The following is a 17,559-nucleotide window of genomic DNA, read 5'->3' as shown; positions in this document are numbered from 1 at the left end:
GTGATACGGCTGCTGGTGCTGTTTTATTGCAAGAGGATAGTCATGGTGTAGATCATCCTGTTTGCTATTTTTCACGCAAATTTAACAAATCCCAGAGAAACTACTCTACAATTGAAAAAGAGTGTTTATCTTTGATATTAGCTTTACAGCATTTTGAAGTTTATGTTACGTCTTCAAATCAGCCAATAGTGGTTTATATTGATCACAACCCTCTTGTATTTCTACAGAAATTTAAAGGCAAAAATCAGAAATTGCTTAGATGGAGTTTAATGTTACAGGAGTTTAATCTTGACATTAGACATATCAAAGGCAGAGACAATTTAATTGCAGACTGTCTCTCTCATATTTAGAGTTTATTGTTGTTCACTTTCAAGAAATTTTACTTTAGAGTAAAACAAAATTTGAGTACTTAAATCCTTTTCAAGATTACATTTGTAAAAGAAAGATTTTTCTTTGAAAAATTTTCTTTTTTTGAAGAGGGGGTGTGTTATGTAGGTCATTTACCCCCACACTCATCATGACCTGAGTTCAATATAGTCTAGAACATTCTCAAGGTCACTGCCCTTGATGACCTAACAACCTTGAATTCAATTAGTCATGTTTGGAATGTTCTGGAAAGTTGATTAGTTGTGTAAGGGAGATAATTTTAGAACAGTAATTAGCATGTCAATAAAAGTTCTAGATTGTTCTTATATGCCTTTATAAAAGGGACGTGCACAGCTTCCAGTCAGACTTTTGGGATCGTGTCTCTTGTGTGTTACTAAACTCCAGCAGTAGTCATTCTCAAGACTTTTCAAGACCTTCACTGTCAACGCTGGATTTATACTGTGGACTTTGTACAGCTTCAAGCCTGCTAGCCAAAGGACTGTTCATTCATCCGACTGACTGTTACAACTCTGAGACTGGAGCTTTGCCGTCCCAGCTGAGATAAGTAGTCTGTACACTTTTAAAGCTTGTACTCTATCCCTGACTTAGCAATTAGTCTTATTTTCGTAATAAATTTCGTTTAAACGTTAACTGCTGAGTTCACCCTTTTGTTCGTTTTCTCTGCACGTAACAATTACCATGCCCTGTCCCTTGCGTTTTAATTGGTCGAGCTGAACCACGTGAATGCCCACAAATAATGGTTTGTTTATGTGCCCATGAATAGGAATAATATCATAAATACAGTAACTTTACAGCTGAAACGAAAATTGTGATTTGTACAAAGATTATAATCAATCACAAAAGGGACTGGTCAGTTTCTTCTGCCTGGGGGCGGTGGATTATTTTTTGCTGTTGTAAAAAAGTGGCTGACCCCCCCCCATTCCAACTTTCGTAAACAGGGTGACCCCATATTCCAACTTTCGAAAAACAGGGTGACCCCCCCTGCGCGTGACAAAGGGTAAAACAAAAGGTGGAATATAAATTGAATAATCAAGTGTGTGTGTGTATATATATATATATATATATATATATATATATATATATATATATATATATATATATATATATATATATATATATATATATATATATATATATATATATATATATATATATATATATATATATATATATATATATATATATATATATATATATATATATATATATATATATATATATATATATATATATATATATATATATATATATATATATAATTTTTGGGGTATAATTTAAACATTCAGTCATTCTGTGTTTTAATGAAATTGTTGTCATGTCAGTTGTAAGATAGGAACTTAAAAGTTCGAATTCTAAAGTTTTAATGCAGTATTTTGAATGAGCTGTGAATGTACTCAGCTCTTTTTATGCATAAGCAGATGTCCAGAACTGTTGTAGGAAAAATGAGATTGTGAAATATTAAATTCAACTGAATGATGAAATTTGTGGCTGGCACAATGCATTTTTCGAAAGTGTGAGCCATGTCGAAATTCAAAAACACACTGACCCCCCCCCCCCCCATAGGGCACTTCAAAAACATGGTGACCCCCCCTATCACCAAGTAAAAACAGGGTGGACCCCCCCCCCAATGAATCCACTGCCCCCCCCCCAGGCAAAGAAACTGACCAGGCCCTTAAAATGGAACACTTGTGGGCCAAGTTTAGACACTTTTTCAAAAAATCTCCGGATTTGCAAAATTTTTGCAATGCGCACTACTCACTGACAAGTTCTTGGGCCCCTTTGTCATTCACACAGGAAATTTTCGTAAATTTTTGACGGTTTTTTGGGATTTGTTGATAATATAATGGAAATAACAGACTCGGCGCTGACATTACCATTTATTTATAGGCACCGGCTCGTGGAAAGCCAAAATTAACGGGCTCGGCAAGCCTCGCCCGTTAATTTTTGGCTTTCCTCTCACCCTTGCCCATAAATAAATGTTAATCATAGTGGTCAGCACGTCATCCATTATTTCCATATTATTGATAGCATTCAAAGTTCTCTTATTCATTACACAAAAACCAGTTCATAATCCATTACAGCTGAGATGTAAACATGTGTATAACAAGTAACTGTAGGCTGCTGGAAAAAAAAGGTGAAACCACAAAGTCACTGTTCTAATGTGCCTTGGACCTCGAATCACAAATCTAACACTGTCCAGTGATCTTTGATTGCACTTGGTCAGACTTAGACTGTCAGTTTATGAAACCACATTGCACAATGCTGGTAATAAAATCTACAAATGAAACGATTTGAATTTTGGAGGGTTAATTTATTGCACATTGATAGCAAATAATTGTAAATGTTTAGATCTTCTGCAAATTTTGTTTTCATAATAGAAAGTACAACAGCTAAAAACTTACTATTAATGAAGAAAAGTTCAACCTCTTTAAACTTTTCTGTGTCATACGTTGCTTTTAACTGCAGTTTAAGTCCAACTTTGTCAGCAATCTCTATCATTTCATCTGTTATCAATAGTGGTTCAAATGCCTTGGCCAGACTTCCAGATCTACAAGTCTGCTTTAGTTTGTAGAGATTGTAAAGTGTAAGGAACCTAATGAGCATTCCCAGGGACTCAGCTGTCAGATTGGTTGGATCCACATCATCACCAAGTTCCTTCTTGCAGATTTTCTTGCAGAGTTGACAGCCTGCATCTTTATCACCTACCACGTTTTCCGCTTTACGTTTCAGTGCCTGTTTACAGTATCTCCATGCAGCCTCCAGGTTACTCATCATTTCTTGCAGCCGGTGCACTCTTGGTTGTGCTGAGGGTGCTTTACCTTGTTCCTCAAGGCATTTGCAATAATTTTTATCATCCAGTTGTATATGTACAGTTAGAGAGTCTAAAAATATAACAACAAAAATGTAAAAACAAATGTGGGCTAAATGTCCGAAACAGACAGATTTCCTGTGCAGCTAACATTACCTATCAACTCACTGTGTTAGACATACTGTTTTGCCAATTATACTGAACACAATTATTTCAGCTATCACATCACATTTTCATAATCACTTATGTCACATATATTATAGGAAACAAGTTTTGGCAAGTCTCTCTGAGGTTGCTGCTCAATCTAAATATATATGCAGTATCTTGTTTTAGTTTTAATTCATATCATGGCTTTAAGCAGGTGCTGCCAACTAAGCTGTTCGTGCAAAAAGGTGTTTGTGCAAAGGTGTTTGTGCGCAGTTTTTCAGCGGGCGGGCAAATTTTAAGACTAATGAGCGGGCGGGGAGAAAATTTCAATATTTACTGTGGGCGGGGAAGAAATTTCATTATTTTCAGTGGGCGGGGAGAAAATTTTTGACAGTGGGTACCCAAAAATTTGTCGAGGGAGGGGAAAATCGTAGTTGAATGAAGTTGAGGAAGAGGGGAGCAATGTTCCAAGGTATACTGCTGGCTGCTTGCACGGTTTTGTGTTGATTTCAGTTGCCTAGTGGGTATCTAGCAGACAATGGGGAATTTCAGTAGTGGGGAGAGGGCAGTAGGGAGCTTGAATTGTTGTGGGGAGTGAGAGCGGGCAGACCATATATACTGCAGGGCAGTGGGCATCAAAATACAGTGGGAGGGCACAATTTCCGTGTATGCCAGTGGGAGGGCAGTTACGAACAGCTCTACTTTCCCCTCCAAATTTTAGGTCAAGGTCAAAATCAAAAGTTGGTACATTAGCCCTAAAAACATGTTTCATGATGATTTTGCGAAATTGATGAAATTTATTACCAGTTGGCGGCACCTGTTCAAGCTGTTGTTAACAAAGATAGCTACATGTAGATCCAGTGCAATCAACTGATCAACTATTTGGTCAAAGCTGTTCTTTGTTGGTTTACTTAATGTTAATGAATTAGTGACTTTTAAATGTGATGTGATACCAAAGCTAATTGTGCATGTTCTTTATATAACTTGTACCGGTATGTCTCACAAAGTAAGCTGTGGAAGTAATTTGAAATGTACTGTAAATACATAGTTATTTTTTATATGGTAGTGTAATTGGAGTTGCCAGGCATGAAATATTTTCATTGTAAAGATACTTTGCCATCACCAACTGTAATTATAATGTTTAGTGTTACCTGTTTACATACAAATTACAAGAATTACAGGTGTTTACATACTATGAATGCAAATAGCAGAAATGTTACATCTGAACCTACAAAATTACATGTACCTTGTTCCTGAGTAGTCGTTTCAACTGAGGTAGAGGTCTCACCCCCTGCCATGTCTACCCTTCCAGTCAATTCTGGTTGTGTATGCGCTGCAGTACTGCTCCCTTCTTTTCCAATCATATTAGGGTGTGTAGGGTTAGCTTCAGGTTTCCCCATCTGTGTCAGCTGAGGCTCACCTGCTACCCCAATTTTTGACTGTGCTTGCATAGTTTTTGGTAACCTCTGTGTTTCATATCCTGGTGATATATTAGCTTGCTGTTGTACAGTTTTCTGTGCCGTTGGAATGTCATCCTCAGTCAAAGTGAAATTGCACGGTTCAGCATTTTCTGTCTGGTGTTTCTCTTTTACAACAGCCTTAGACTGTGTTGAAGGTTTGTCAGTTTCTCCTACTTGTTGAGGTATGTTACCTGACAAGGGAACATATTTATTTGTTGGTAACTCTTAGTTTGTTTTCCAATTAGGCATTTCACACATTGATTATAAATGTACAACCTACTAGAGACTATAATCACCACTGTTAGATGATGGAATCTTTTCAAAACATGATTTTAATCTATCATTACTCTCCAATTTTAGTAGGGTTTTACGGTTTTGTACATCCTTACTAATGAGTCAGTCCTCTAACTTAAAAATAATTTCTTAAACCCTTTATTCAATTTTGCAATATCATAAAATTTATATGAATCAAATATGCAGTGAATATGCAAAACATCTTGAGACAATTGGACACACTGACACAAAACATACATAGAATTATATCTGCAACAAACTGAATACAATGTCTGATGCGACGAAATTGCAGTCAAAAACTTCGTAATAAAAAAATTAATTAAAATAATCTTTCACTCATTAGTGTACCTCTCTGCTCTTTATGTTCATCTGCATTTGGTTTCTTGACAGTTAGCAGAGACGCAAACTTGGCGTATAGTGTTGTTACAGCTTCATTTTCAACCATGCTCTTCTTTAGGGCTTTTGCTTTCTGAAATTCCAATGAGGTGTTGGATAGATGTTGTAGAATTTTCTTGCTGAGGTTTTCTTCGGGACATTCCACTATCCAATTATGTTCGAATGTTCCAAAGTACTTCTTGATAAAGTATGCTATGTCAGAGTTTTTGACAAGGTAGGTTGGAAGTCCAAATACCATTGCCTCCAAACCATGAAAACTATAATCTGTGTAACATGGCATAGGTATGCAAAGATGGCATTGTTGGAGGGATGTCAACAGTGTTTTTGCTGATAAGCTGGTCTGAAATGTTGGCAGGATCTGACCAGTTGTGGTTTTGTCACCCAATAGGGCCTTGTAAGACTCAAAGGCCTTTTTTGATGCACCCTGTATCTTCCATTTAGGAGGGTTTGTGTTGCTTTTTTTCCTATCCATAGCTGCAGCGTTGATTAATGTTGCCATTGACAAGCACTGTTTGATTGTTTCCTTTGTATCTATCTGGCCGTATGTCAGTATGTTGTGTTGTGTGATCAGCTGCTGAAGCTTTGGGTGTTTTGTCCAAAAGGCATCACTTAGTTGAGGAAGAATTTCTTCATGTGGAATTTCAGACAATTCCCTGCCTTCAGTGTCTGCCCGATATGCATTCTGGAAATATTGGTGGATTCGTGGTCCAATGGAAAACAACAGATCAGCTTCACAAGCCATACGCAGCATCTTCTCTTCAAACTCCGCAATTCCATACTCTTCAGCTTGCAGACAATCAGTTTCTGGACAAGCATGGTTGATAAGAACTAACTTTGCATCTGGAAAAAGTTGGGCTCGGATATCAGCCGCTGCAAGTCCTGTCTTTGGAGCATAACCAACCACATATTCGACACTTTCTAAATCTTTGAGGTCTGGATAGTATATGTCGTGATTCAGCAACCACTTCAATTCCGGGATTTCATCTTTTGGGTCAGCTCTTTCCTTTAATTGAGCTGGAATCAAGATAACACCACAGCTCTCAGCGTCTTTCTTCTGCTTATCACTGATTTCGACATTGAGAACTGTGGAGTAGGCTTTCAGAGTTTCTCCTGCCTTGGCCTTCCTTTCACAAAAATCTTGGACCAGATTTCTGTGAAATCCTGTTAGACCTAGCTCATCTTCATTCCAGGCATCATAAACAAACAGTGCGATGCCAGATGGATCAGGTTTTAGAAGATGAAGCTGAGCTTTGGGGAAAAGACTTTCATGTATTGCAGATGCAGAATTGTTTGTCTTAGCCAATAACCCAACCACGTGTGCAATACTGTCTAATTTCGCCAGTCCTGGATAGTAGTTGGCATGATTTAGAAGCCAAGTAATTGCAGGTGGATCTTCAACAGGGGTTGACCATTTGGGTCTGATTGCTGGAATCAAATTTACGCCACACCTTTCTGCCTCTTTCTTTAGATTCTCATGCACCTCATCATCAAGGACAGTACAGTGAATTCTTGAAAGTTCATGCGGCTCTTTTTTCAGTGATTTTTTGCAGAAATCATTTATTAGCTTTGAGGTTTTCTTATCCCATGATGTTGAGACAGATAATACTCCCACAGTACATTCCATGGTATTGTACTCGGTATTTCCCTGGAAAATAAATGTAATAACTTGTAACTTATCACTAGATTCTTTGCTCTTGTTGAAGCTTTGATTGATTAGAAATTGCAGATCATTTTAACATACCGGTATACTTGTCTTCTGCAAAACCGGTGTAATCATTTCCTGTCTTCATAAATGCATACACCAAGGCTTAACTCTTGTTATCACAGTGTATTTTTCTCATCACAACTCTTTCAATTTCCTTTTAGACTAAACTTATTGCTATATACTTATTTCCATGATATACATGTATATTGTTTATGAATTATGAGTACCCATATTATACAACAATGGATGGAAACTTCTCTGCCAATGGTGGCCTCAATGGTTGCACAAAAATGTTCCTAAAGACAAGAATACAGAACTTGACAATTCATACTACAAGTTTTGCCCATGGTACACAGAAATTAAGCTATGACAATGAAGCTATATACCAGCATGATTGTGATCATAGATAACCACAACAAATTGCAAAATACTTAGGACAAGCTTTTCACAAATTTTTTATTTCATGATTACTGCCCTTGTACACGTAGCAGTTTTGTTAGTTCTAGGGGAAAAATGTTTCTAACAAATTGAAGTAAAAATGATTTCAGACTAGTTACTTGTGTTCATGTCTGACACAAAGTTAATACCAAATATGCTATTAATGAATGCAGTCTCTACCATAATCAGGTTACGTAAAGATGAGATGTATCTACATCAACTAAAGTCTTTTTGCACAGATTCTGAAGAACTGTGGAAATCTTTTTAGGCCCTAATCAAAATATTGGCACTTTTCAAAATATGGAACAAATAAAAACTGAAAAATCTCAAGGAACCAAAATTTGAAAACTTGAGCAGTGAGAAATAGAAAATTTCAAACATATAGTACAGCTGTGCTAATTTTTTCCAAGTCTATCAATTGTAAAATTTACTGGCAAAACAAGTGATACATCCAACTGAACCGTATTACATTAAAATGAGTTTAGAACAGTTTCCTGCCAAGATTATCAAGCTCAGATACTAGAGCAGATTTTTCATCACAAGACACTGAACAAATTTACCTGACAATTCACTGTTCTGGAATTACAATTCAGTATTCTCTAAATTCCATTATCAACTATTTTGTGTGATAGTGCATAGTTTGAGAACAGAACATTTTTGGCTCAAAGGGTAAAATTAGAATAAATTCACAATTACTGGAATGTTCCCTATATTGCCATAACGAGTGTACATTATATTTATCTCAGTCTCAATTTAAAACAAGTGAATTAGTAATTCTTGCTACTTTATTTTTAGCTCCACTGTCAGCGACGCTGAGCTTATCAAATAGGTTGATTTTCCGTCGTCGTCGTCCATCGTCTGTCAACAATTGCCTTCTCCTCTGAAACCGCAAGTCTGATTGCTTTAAAATTTCATATGCAGTTCACTTGGGGTGACCTCACTTAAGTTTGTTCAAATCGTGGTGAAATTTGCATATTTGTATTTTGGGGGCATTTTTTGCTGTTTTTGGTAAAAAAAATCTTCTTCTCTGAAATCGCTTGTCCGATTGCTTTGAAATTCGATATGTTGTTTACTTAGGGTGACTTCAGTTACATTTGTTCAAATCATGGTGAAATTTGCATATTTGTATTTTTAAGGCAATTTTTGTCGTTTTTGGTCAAAAAATCTTTAAAAATCTTCTTCAAAACTACCGGTCAGATGCTTTGATATTTGGTACATAAGTCCCTAGGGATGATCTATTTCAGATTTGTTCAAATTGTGCAGAAATATGCTAATTTGTATTTTAAGGCAATTTTTGTTATTTCTGGTAAAAAAATGTGTTTCTTAAAAAGTACTGGTTTGATAGCTTTGAAATTTGGAAAACAGAATCCTACAGATGAACTAAATGATATTTACTTAAATTATGATGAAATCTGCAATTTTGTATTTTTGGGTCAATTTTTGCCATTTTTGGTCAGAAAATTTCATCAAAAAACTACTCGTCAGATAGCTTTGGTTTACCTGTTCTTAGGGATAATCCAATGTGATATATTCAAATTATGATGAAATATTCAATGGTGTATTTTTGCAGCTATTTTAGCCACTTTTTTCTGGCCACCGAAATGAGCTATCAAAGATTTCCACCTTCTTCATCAACACGTGTCAAAAATAGTAATTCTCTACATAAACGGCCGTTTGGCCATTGTCCGTTAGGTCACTTGTCATATTTCAGTCATTCATGACGTGATCTTTATTGCCAATGAGAAATCAAATTACCAATTAGTATCAATACAGCCAAATTAATATAATTGAAGCGTTAATGAGAAATACTTTGACTGTTAGAAATTCTTACATAAATCAATCCAAAGACATTAATAAATAACGTTTTTGATTCAAACTGCCGATATGTCTTAAAATTCTAAATTATAGTCTTTTGATGTGTTATATTATTGAATTTTTCTAAATTGTCACAAAATAACATTATTCCTGTTGAAATTATTGCGTGCAAAAGTATATACACTTTACAGGGAATACGTCTATTTCATCATCTGAATGTAACATTTACACTGTCATGACAATGTAACCAGACAAGGACTATCATCCACTTTGTATTCTTTACTGTACCAGTTTAAAAGTTGATGTGGCACTTCCCCCCCCCCCCCCCCCCCAAAAAAAAAAAAAAAATTACCTCATACTGGTCTTTAAGTATTGAACTACTGTAATTTGATGAAATTTGAATATTTTTGTTGTAATTCTTTGTATCTATCTTTTGGCCTACACAGTGATCAGATCCAATAATATTGGGTCCTAGCAAGGGGGTGCACTAAATTATGAGAAGTGGAGCACAGAGGGCTTGGATAAATATTAGCATGTAGCTGAGTCTAGGGTTTTTAGCTCATGTTTTCATTCAAATGAGCAATTGTGGTACAGTAACTAATGTTTGCAATTCCTTGTATATACCGGGTATGTCTGTCTGTCAAAGTTCTATGAGGATGATACTATTTGTTTGTATATGCAATTGAAAACTTTCCACATTACAGATAAATATCTAGATTGTTGACAAAACTTGATATATCCATTGAAAAATAGACTGATATTTACATTAGTGAAAGTGGTTTAGCATTTTTACATAAGAGCTTATAGTGTATTTACTTCCTTATAACACATTCTTTAAATTATTCGACACTATGATTTTTTGCTCACGTGTTTACACAGGTGAGCATATGTCGCAGCGATGTCTGTCTGTCTGTCTGTCTGTCTGTCTGTCTGTCTGTCTGTCTGTCTGTTGGTCCGATATCTCAAAAACGTCTAGTCAGATCAGAATCAAATCTGGTACATAGATTCAGTTAGCAAATGGCAAGAACTGATTAGTTTTTGGTGGGTTTGGCTTGCATACTTTTTGCTCATTTGCATAATTAATGATTTTAGAAAAAACGGATATTCATTAAAAACGCCTACACACAATTTGATGAGATTTGCTACAAATGTTGATCACACCAAGATATATCAGCAGTGGGAACCATTAAGGGGTGACATGAAAGAGAGTTGCTAATTTGCATATTTAATGAACTTTCCTAATTAGGGATATATGTCTGATTTGACTCGATCAAAATCGACCAAACTTGGTATGTATATTAAAGATACTATGATTTAACATTATTGAAAGTCATTAAGCGTTTTAACTGCAGCCAATTCCTAATTTACATATTTAATGAACTTTGCTAATTAGAGATATATACCGGTATTTAAATTGACTGGACCAAAGTTGATGAAACTTGCTACATGTATTGAAGCTACTATGATACAACATTTTTGAAAGTCATTAAACCTTTTTACTTCAGCCAATTCCCAATTTGCATATTTAATAAACTTTCCAAATTAGGGATATATATCTGAATTAACTTGATTGTAGTTGTTTAAACTTGCTATATACATCAAAGACACTGTGATATAATATTATTGAAAATCAAAAAATATTTTTACTTCAGCCAATTCCTAATTTGCATATTAAATGAATTTTGATATTTAGGGATATTTATCTGAATTGACTTGATTGTAGTTGTTGAAACTTGCTATATACATCAAAGATACTGTGATACAATATTATTGAAAGTCATTAAGCATTTTCTCTTCAGCCAATTCCTAATTTGCATATTAAATGAACTTTCCTAATTAGAGATATATATCTGAATCAACTTGACTAAAGTTGACAAAACTTGCTACATATATTGCAGATACCATGATACAACATTGTTGAAAATCATTAAGCATTTTTACTTAAGCCAATTCCTAATTTACATATTTAATGAACTTTGCTTATTACGGATATATACTGGATTTACTTGATCAAAGTTGGCAAAACATGCTATGTACATTGATGATTATACCAGGTTAAAACAATATCAAAAGTCATTTCACATTTTCATGTCAGCTAATTTATAATTTGCATGTCTAATGAGCTTTCACAGCTCAGCATATATGGCTTGAAGGACTTGGCCAACGGTAATTACACTTGCTATATAAAGTGGTGATACAATGACAGCAGTAAAAGAACTTTGATATTTTTATTTCAGCTAATTACATATTTGTATACTTCATGACCTAATCGGCGGTGATTGTTCATTACGTTGATCATAATATTTTCAATGAAGTTGCAAACATGTGGCAAAGGTTAAAATTTACACATAACTACAATATATAATAAAAAACGTGAGCATTTTCAGTTCATATCTGGTACCTATTTTGACATATGGGTCAGAGGTTTGGGGTTTTGAAAGACATGACAGTCTAGAGAGAATTCACTATTATGCCTGTCGTTATTTTTTAGGAGTTGCTGGAAATGCACCAAATGTCATAGTTTTAGGGGAATGTGGTAGACATCAAATCTTTTTATATACAGCAAAACGTTGCATTAAATATTGGACAAAGAAATGCTACAACATGCTTTACACCATTGAACAATCAGGTGTTAGATCCAAACCAACATGAGTACAGCATATTAAACCAGATATGAACTGAAAATGCTCACGTGTTTCATTATATATTGAAGTTATGTGTAAATTTGAACCTTTGCCACATGGTTGTGATTTCATTGAAATTATTATGATCAACATAATGAACAATAATCGCTTAATGACTTTCAATAATGTTAAATAATAGTATCTTTAATATACATACCAAGTTTGGTCAATTTTGATCTAGTCAAATAAGACATATATCCCTAATTAGGAAAGTTCATTAACTATGCAAATTAGCAACTATCTTTCATGTAACCCCTTGATGGTTCCCACTAATGATACATCTTGGTGTGATCAACATTTGTAGCAAATCTCATAAAATTGTGTGTAGGCGTTTTTAATGAATATCTGTTTTTTCTAAAATCATTAATTAGGCCAAATAAGTAAATTCTTTGTTTTGCGTCCACTCAAAATCCTAAAAGGTACGCGGGTAAGCGGTTAAAAAAACACACAGAAAAATTTAACACAAAATCAGTTTGCCTTTATAGGACAATTTTTCTCAAACAACTTGAATAGTCCTGTCACAGTGTGACACACTGTATGATCGCTGTATGCATTTTCATAACAAATGGATCAAAATAAAGTCATTCTTCAAAGTTTGCTTTTCTCTTATTAGTTTTAGATGTCTTTCTTGTGCATTCAAAGGGTCCACATGCACAGCACCTTGACAGCCTCATCAAATTACTTAATCTGGACCATTTGAGGAATGGGTACACTATAACGGTATACACAGTAGCAGTCTTTTGTCCTCAAGTTCTTGCACGTTTCTTTCAAGTTTAATTTTCTTGGGTAATGTTTATGCTCTGATGGAATGTCATAGTTTTGCTGAAAGGTGTCTTTGTTTTGAAAGAAAACACCAAACAGATCGGGTAACTTAAAGCCTCTGTATTCAATTTTAGAAAGATGGGGTATCAGAGAGAACAAGACACTGGCGATATTATCGACAAAAGTCTTCCCTGTACCTTCCTCGGGACAATCCGTTAAACCAGCACCTTTCCTTTCCATCAAATCTATCAATGAAATCATTTCGCAATTGCCAATCTCAAAGCACAGACTCATCAGACCCGAATTTAGGTGGACACTTCACATCTATATTCCTTGCACTTTCAAAGTACCACACCTCAGATTTTTGAAAAGATGAAGTATCATGGCATAAATGGAAATATTCTACAGTGGATCAAAGCTTGGTTGACGAATACAAAACAGCGAGTAGTCATAGATGGAGCATCATGTGAATGGAGAATACGTCACAAATGGTGTCACTCAGGGTTCAGTTCTTGGACCAGTACTCTTTCTAATCTACATCAATCATACTGACGTTAAAATTAGTTCTGAACTCTGAACTTACTGACAATACCAAGAAATATCACCCTTGCGAAATGTAGTGACCCTAAAATTCAACAAGCTGATTTTTACAAGCCAAAAATATTCTTCTACCTTAAAACCGTCAAGCAAGTGTGTTAAGTTTGCAAAAAGGCACAGAATGTTTGGTTTCAACAAACGATCACTGTCAATCAAATCAAAAAATGTCATTCTTCGTCTTTACAAGCAACTTGCTGTTTTGCTCGAATATTTGGTACAAGCTTGGTCACAATGGCTACAAAAGGACATAAACATCTTAGAAAAAGTGTAACGCAGGGCAACAAAAATGATACCTGAACTCCAACACTACAATTAACAAAAACAGACTTAAACAGCTGGGTTTGATAACACTTATAACACTTAAACAAAAAAACATTCGTGGCGACATGATTCAACTCTACAAAATTATCAAAGACTACGACCACTGTAACCTTTCACTTGAGTTAGCAGCAGACTCGAGAACTTGCCGTTCGACTTAACACAAGGAAGTACTTTTTTCAACAAGAGTTGTGGATACTTGGAATAAATTACCAGCCGATGTCATTAATGCAGAAAGTGTGACCTCCTTCAAAAGCAGCTACGACTGCCTACTACAAGTTTGAACTTTCAAAGAGGAACTTTATCCTTAAGGATAACTCTCCCTTACCCAAACTGAACAAAATAGCACGTAAAGGCATTTCGTTTACAGGACTGATCACTGGTTTGTTTTGTTTAAAGTTAAAATGGACAGATGAACCAAATTTTTGGCAAACCTGAAAGACTGATAAACTATGATAGGCTTCAACACTTTCCGATTTTTCCGTCTGCCATAAGCTTACTCAAGTCCAACCGGCCGACTGAATCTCTCTCTGTCTAAGTCCTGGTTGCTCGCGATGACTATGTCTTCAAGTCAATTGCCATGCAAAGGTTTCCTGTTTTGTATCGTCGATTATTTCCCTGCTTTCATCCATTTTCTTTCGTGACAAGGCAAAGCAACAACAGGTAAAGCCACAACATACAGCGAGAATGATTGTGAGGCGGCGAGTATCGACAGGGGTAAATGTGTAAAAAGACCGTTTTACGTCACCGCATGGTCAATTAGTGAAATCTGACTGCCGTAAAGGAGTGTTTCGCCGCAAAGTAAAAAGCCACGACATGTTTTTGCGACAAAATAGCGCCACCAACGGCGAAATTTTGAAAGGAACGTTTGTGTTTTTTTTCATTAAAATCTCCAAAAACCTAGGCGCGCGCGGACGCAAAACAAAGAATTTACTTACTTTGGCCTTATGCAAATGAGCAAAAAGTAAGCAGGCCACACCCACCAAAAATTAATCAGTTCTTGCCATTTGCTAACTGAATCTATGTACCAGATTTGATTCTGATCTGACTAGACGTTTTTGAGATATCAGACCAACAGACAGACAGACAGACACACAGACAGACAGACAGACAGACATCGCTGCGACATATGCTCATGTGTGTAAAGACATGAGCAAAAAATTGTTGCAGTTATGTAATTTACATGATTTATGGGAAAAACAAGAAATAGATGATGTAAATTCTTTTATGCAAACTTTTGTTCAGAGATTTAAAAATTACCTGTATGATAAGTGGTATAGTGAAGTCTGTTCACTCGAAAAGTTGACATGGTACAGACAATTGAAATCATCCATTGAGCCGGAAACGTATCTTTTTTCTGTAAAAATCCTTGCACATGCGCGAATGCTTGCAAGGTTTCGCACTTCTTCCCATTATTATTTACGGATTGAGGTGGATCGTAAATTCGGAATAGACCGAGATTTAAGATTTTGCTTACTATGTGATAGAACAGAAATTGAGGACGAATACCACTTCCTTTTAATTTGTCCTTTTTTTGAAAATCAGAGAAGGAAATACATTCCTGTAAGATATTTTAATCCACCTTCTGAAAGGAAATTTATTCAATTGATGACGACTGATGATATAGCTACTTTGCAATGTTTATCTGCATATCTTTTTCATTCAATGCAACTGAGAAAGGAGTTGAATGATATGTAAAAAAGTTATAGTGTGTGATATTCTACTTTCCTGTCACTTATTTCATTTGAATACTATGTAAAGTATGATGGGCCGAAGGCCTTATATTACTGAATAAAGACCTTAGATTATAGTGTATTTAAGAAACTTTCTAATTAGTGATATTATCTGTGAAGGCTTTACCAAAGTTGACAAAACATTCAATGTACATTGAAGATATTGTGATATGACATTAATGAATGCTATCTAGCAGTTGTAAATCTGCATGTTGGTAATTTGCATATTAAATGCCTTTACCAATTAGGGACATGAAAGAATGAAGGAAGAACATTAATTTGACAAATTTGCTATTTTGATGATAGGATTACATATACCGGTAGTAGTGAAAGACATTTAACATTTTGATGTCGCCTAACTGCTAGTAATTTGCACATTTAACTACCTTTACCAATTAGTGAAATTTAACTACAAGGCCTCAGCCAAAGCTGACCTATGTTGCAGGTTGGCGTGTATTAGTCTGTTCTATGGTGCAACTATCCACAAAGTTTATTGGACGTGGTTACTGATTTTAGGCTCATTTGCATATTAAATGAATTAGGCTATGTATCACTATTGAAGGACTTAGGCACAGATTTTGACTGTACACCTGCTATTAATGATCATACTTGAGTCTACTTATGTTGTAAGGTCGATGAGCATAACATTCTAATAATTGTGTATTCATTTGCAAATTTTTTGAGCATAAAGTTCTTCTTACCAGCTCATTTGAATATTTCATGAATTTCAGCATGTAGGCTCCATATCAATACTGAGTGCATCAATTCTAACATTACATCTGCTATATCTTGATCATATTTAAAATCTAGTTATCTTTAAAATTTTCTGATGAGGACATTCATGTTTCAAGCTCATTTGCATATTTAATTAATTTCTGTAATTAGGCAATATATAAATATTCAGTGCACTGATTTAAATTGGACCTTTGCCATTTGTTGATCATATTTAAAGTTACTTGTATTATAAGTCTCATAAGAATGAAATTTAATTAATTGCTCATTTGCATATTTAATAACAACATTTTTAATAAGGCAAAGTTTGGAAACTGAATGTACTGCATTTGATTGAACTTCTTGGGTACATTGGTTATACTTAGATTTTTTCATACTGAAAATGTGATGACTATAGTACTGATAAATAGCTTATTTGCATATTTAATGAAATTCTGTAATCAGGCTAAATGTCAACTGTGAATCTGATATTCATACCTCAACAAGTGAAAAGGATTTGATCGAGGGTGCATTTAACATACTTTTGCTTATGTGGAAAGTTTAATGAGCATGTTATGTTTACATTATACTTATATTTTGTAAGATTTTCGGTTTACATTTTTTAAGTTTGATGAATTTCACATATCATTAGTTCATTTGCATATATGTATCCTTTATTTGCTCTCCACAGATTTCTTAAGGGGTGATTTATGACAATGCAAACCCTTGTTAAATGAACACCAATTTAAACTAGAGAACACAAAAGTATAATCACATTGAGGAGGAACTGGATACAAAAATATATTTTTAATGTATTGAAGAAGTATTTACCTAGAATACTGTTAGATGTTTATACCTTCATCAGGATCATCATGTAGGATGTCATAGGAATTGTGAAATCAAGTTGTAAAAGCTGACCACATTTAATAAACACATAGATTGTGGCATTCATCTTCTGGGATCATAGAAATGACTGTGAAAGAGGCTCATTCAAACAAAAAACTGAAATATTTGACACACAGGCAGAGAATTGACAAACCTTTGCTGTCAATCATACCAATTTCACTAAAGACTGCCTGATCATATCATTACACCCACACAAATTGAAATCCACATTGTCCATCCCTACAAGACAGCCAATCTAGAGCCAGTCATGTCACAACACAAATAATTCCAAAGTTACACTTCACAAGCTTAAATTTCACTAACTTTTACTGTACTTGTTGTGTAACTTCCTGAGTTTCTTTCTATGGCATTGTATAGTGTTACTTGAAAATGTATATTGGTTGTTGCTTTTAAAAAT

General features: G+C 35.0%; 1 protein-coding gene across 1 annotated transcript in view; it reads right to left on the bottom strand.

Annotated features, from left to right (window-relative positions):
* LOC139149545 (uncharacterized) overlaps nt 1-17,559 on the bottom strand; it is a 149,056-nt gene that overhangs the window by 123,465 nt on the left and 8,032 nt on the right. Inside the window, exons 3-5 of the mRNA XM_070721354.1 lie at nt 5,446-7,138; nt 4,590-4,994; nt 2,790-3,269 (exon numbers count right to left, since the gene is read on the bottom strand). Of these exons, the coding sequence (XP_070577455.1) occupies nt 2,790-3,269; nt 4,590-4,994; nt 5,446-7,117 (2,557 nt within the window). The 5' untranslated portion in view covers nt 7,118-7,138. The remainder of the gene's footprint in view (nt 1-2,789; nt 3,270-4,589; nt 4,995-5,445; nt 7,139-17,559) is intronic.

Source organism: Ptychodera flava, chromosome 14 (assembly GCF_041260155.1).
Source record: "Ptychodera flava strain L36383 chromosome 14, AS_Pfla_20210202, whole genome shotgun sequence".
NCBI classification, from domain to species: Eukaryota; Metazoa; Hemichordata; class Enteropneusta; family Ptychoderidae; genus Ptychodera; species Ptychodera flava.
This window is presented reverse-complemented; position numbering and strand designations above follow the sequence as displayed.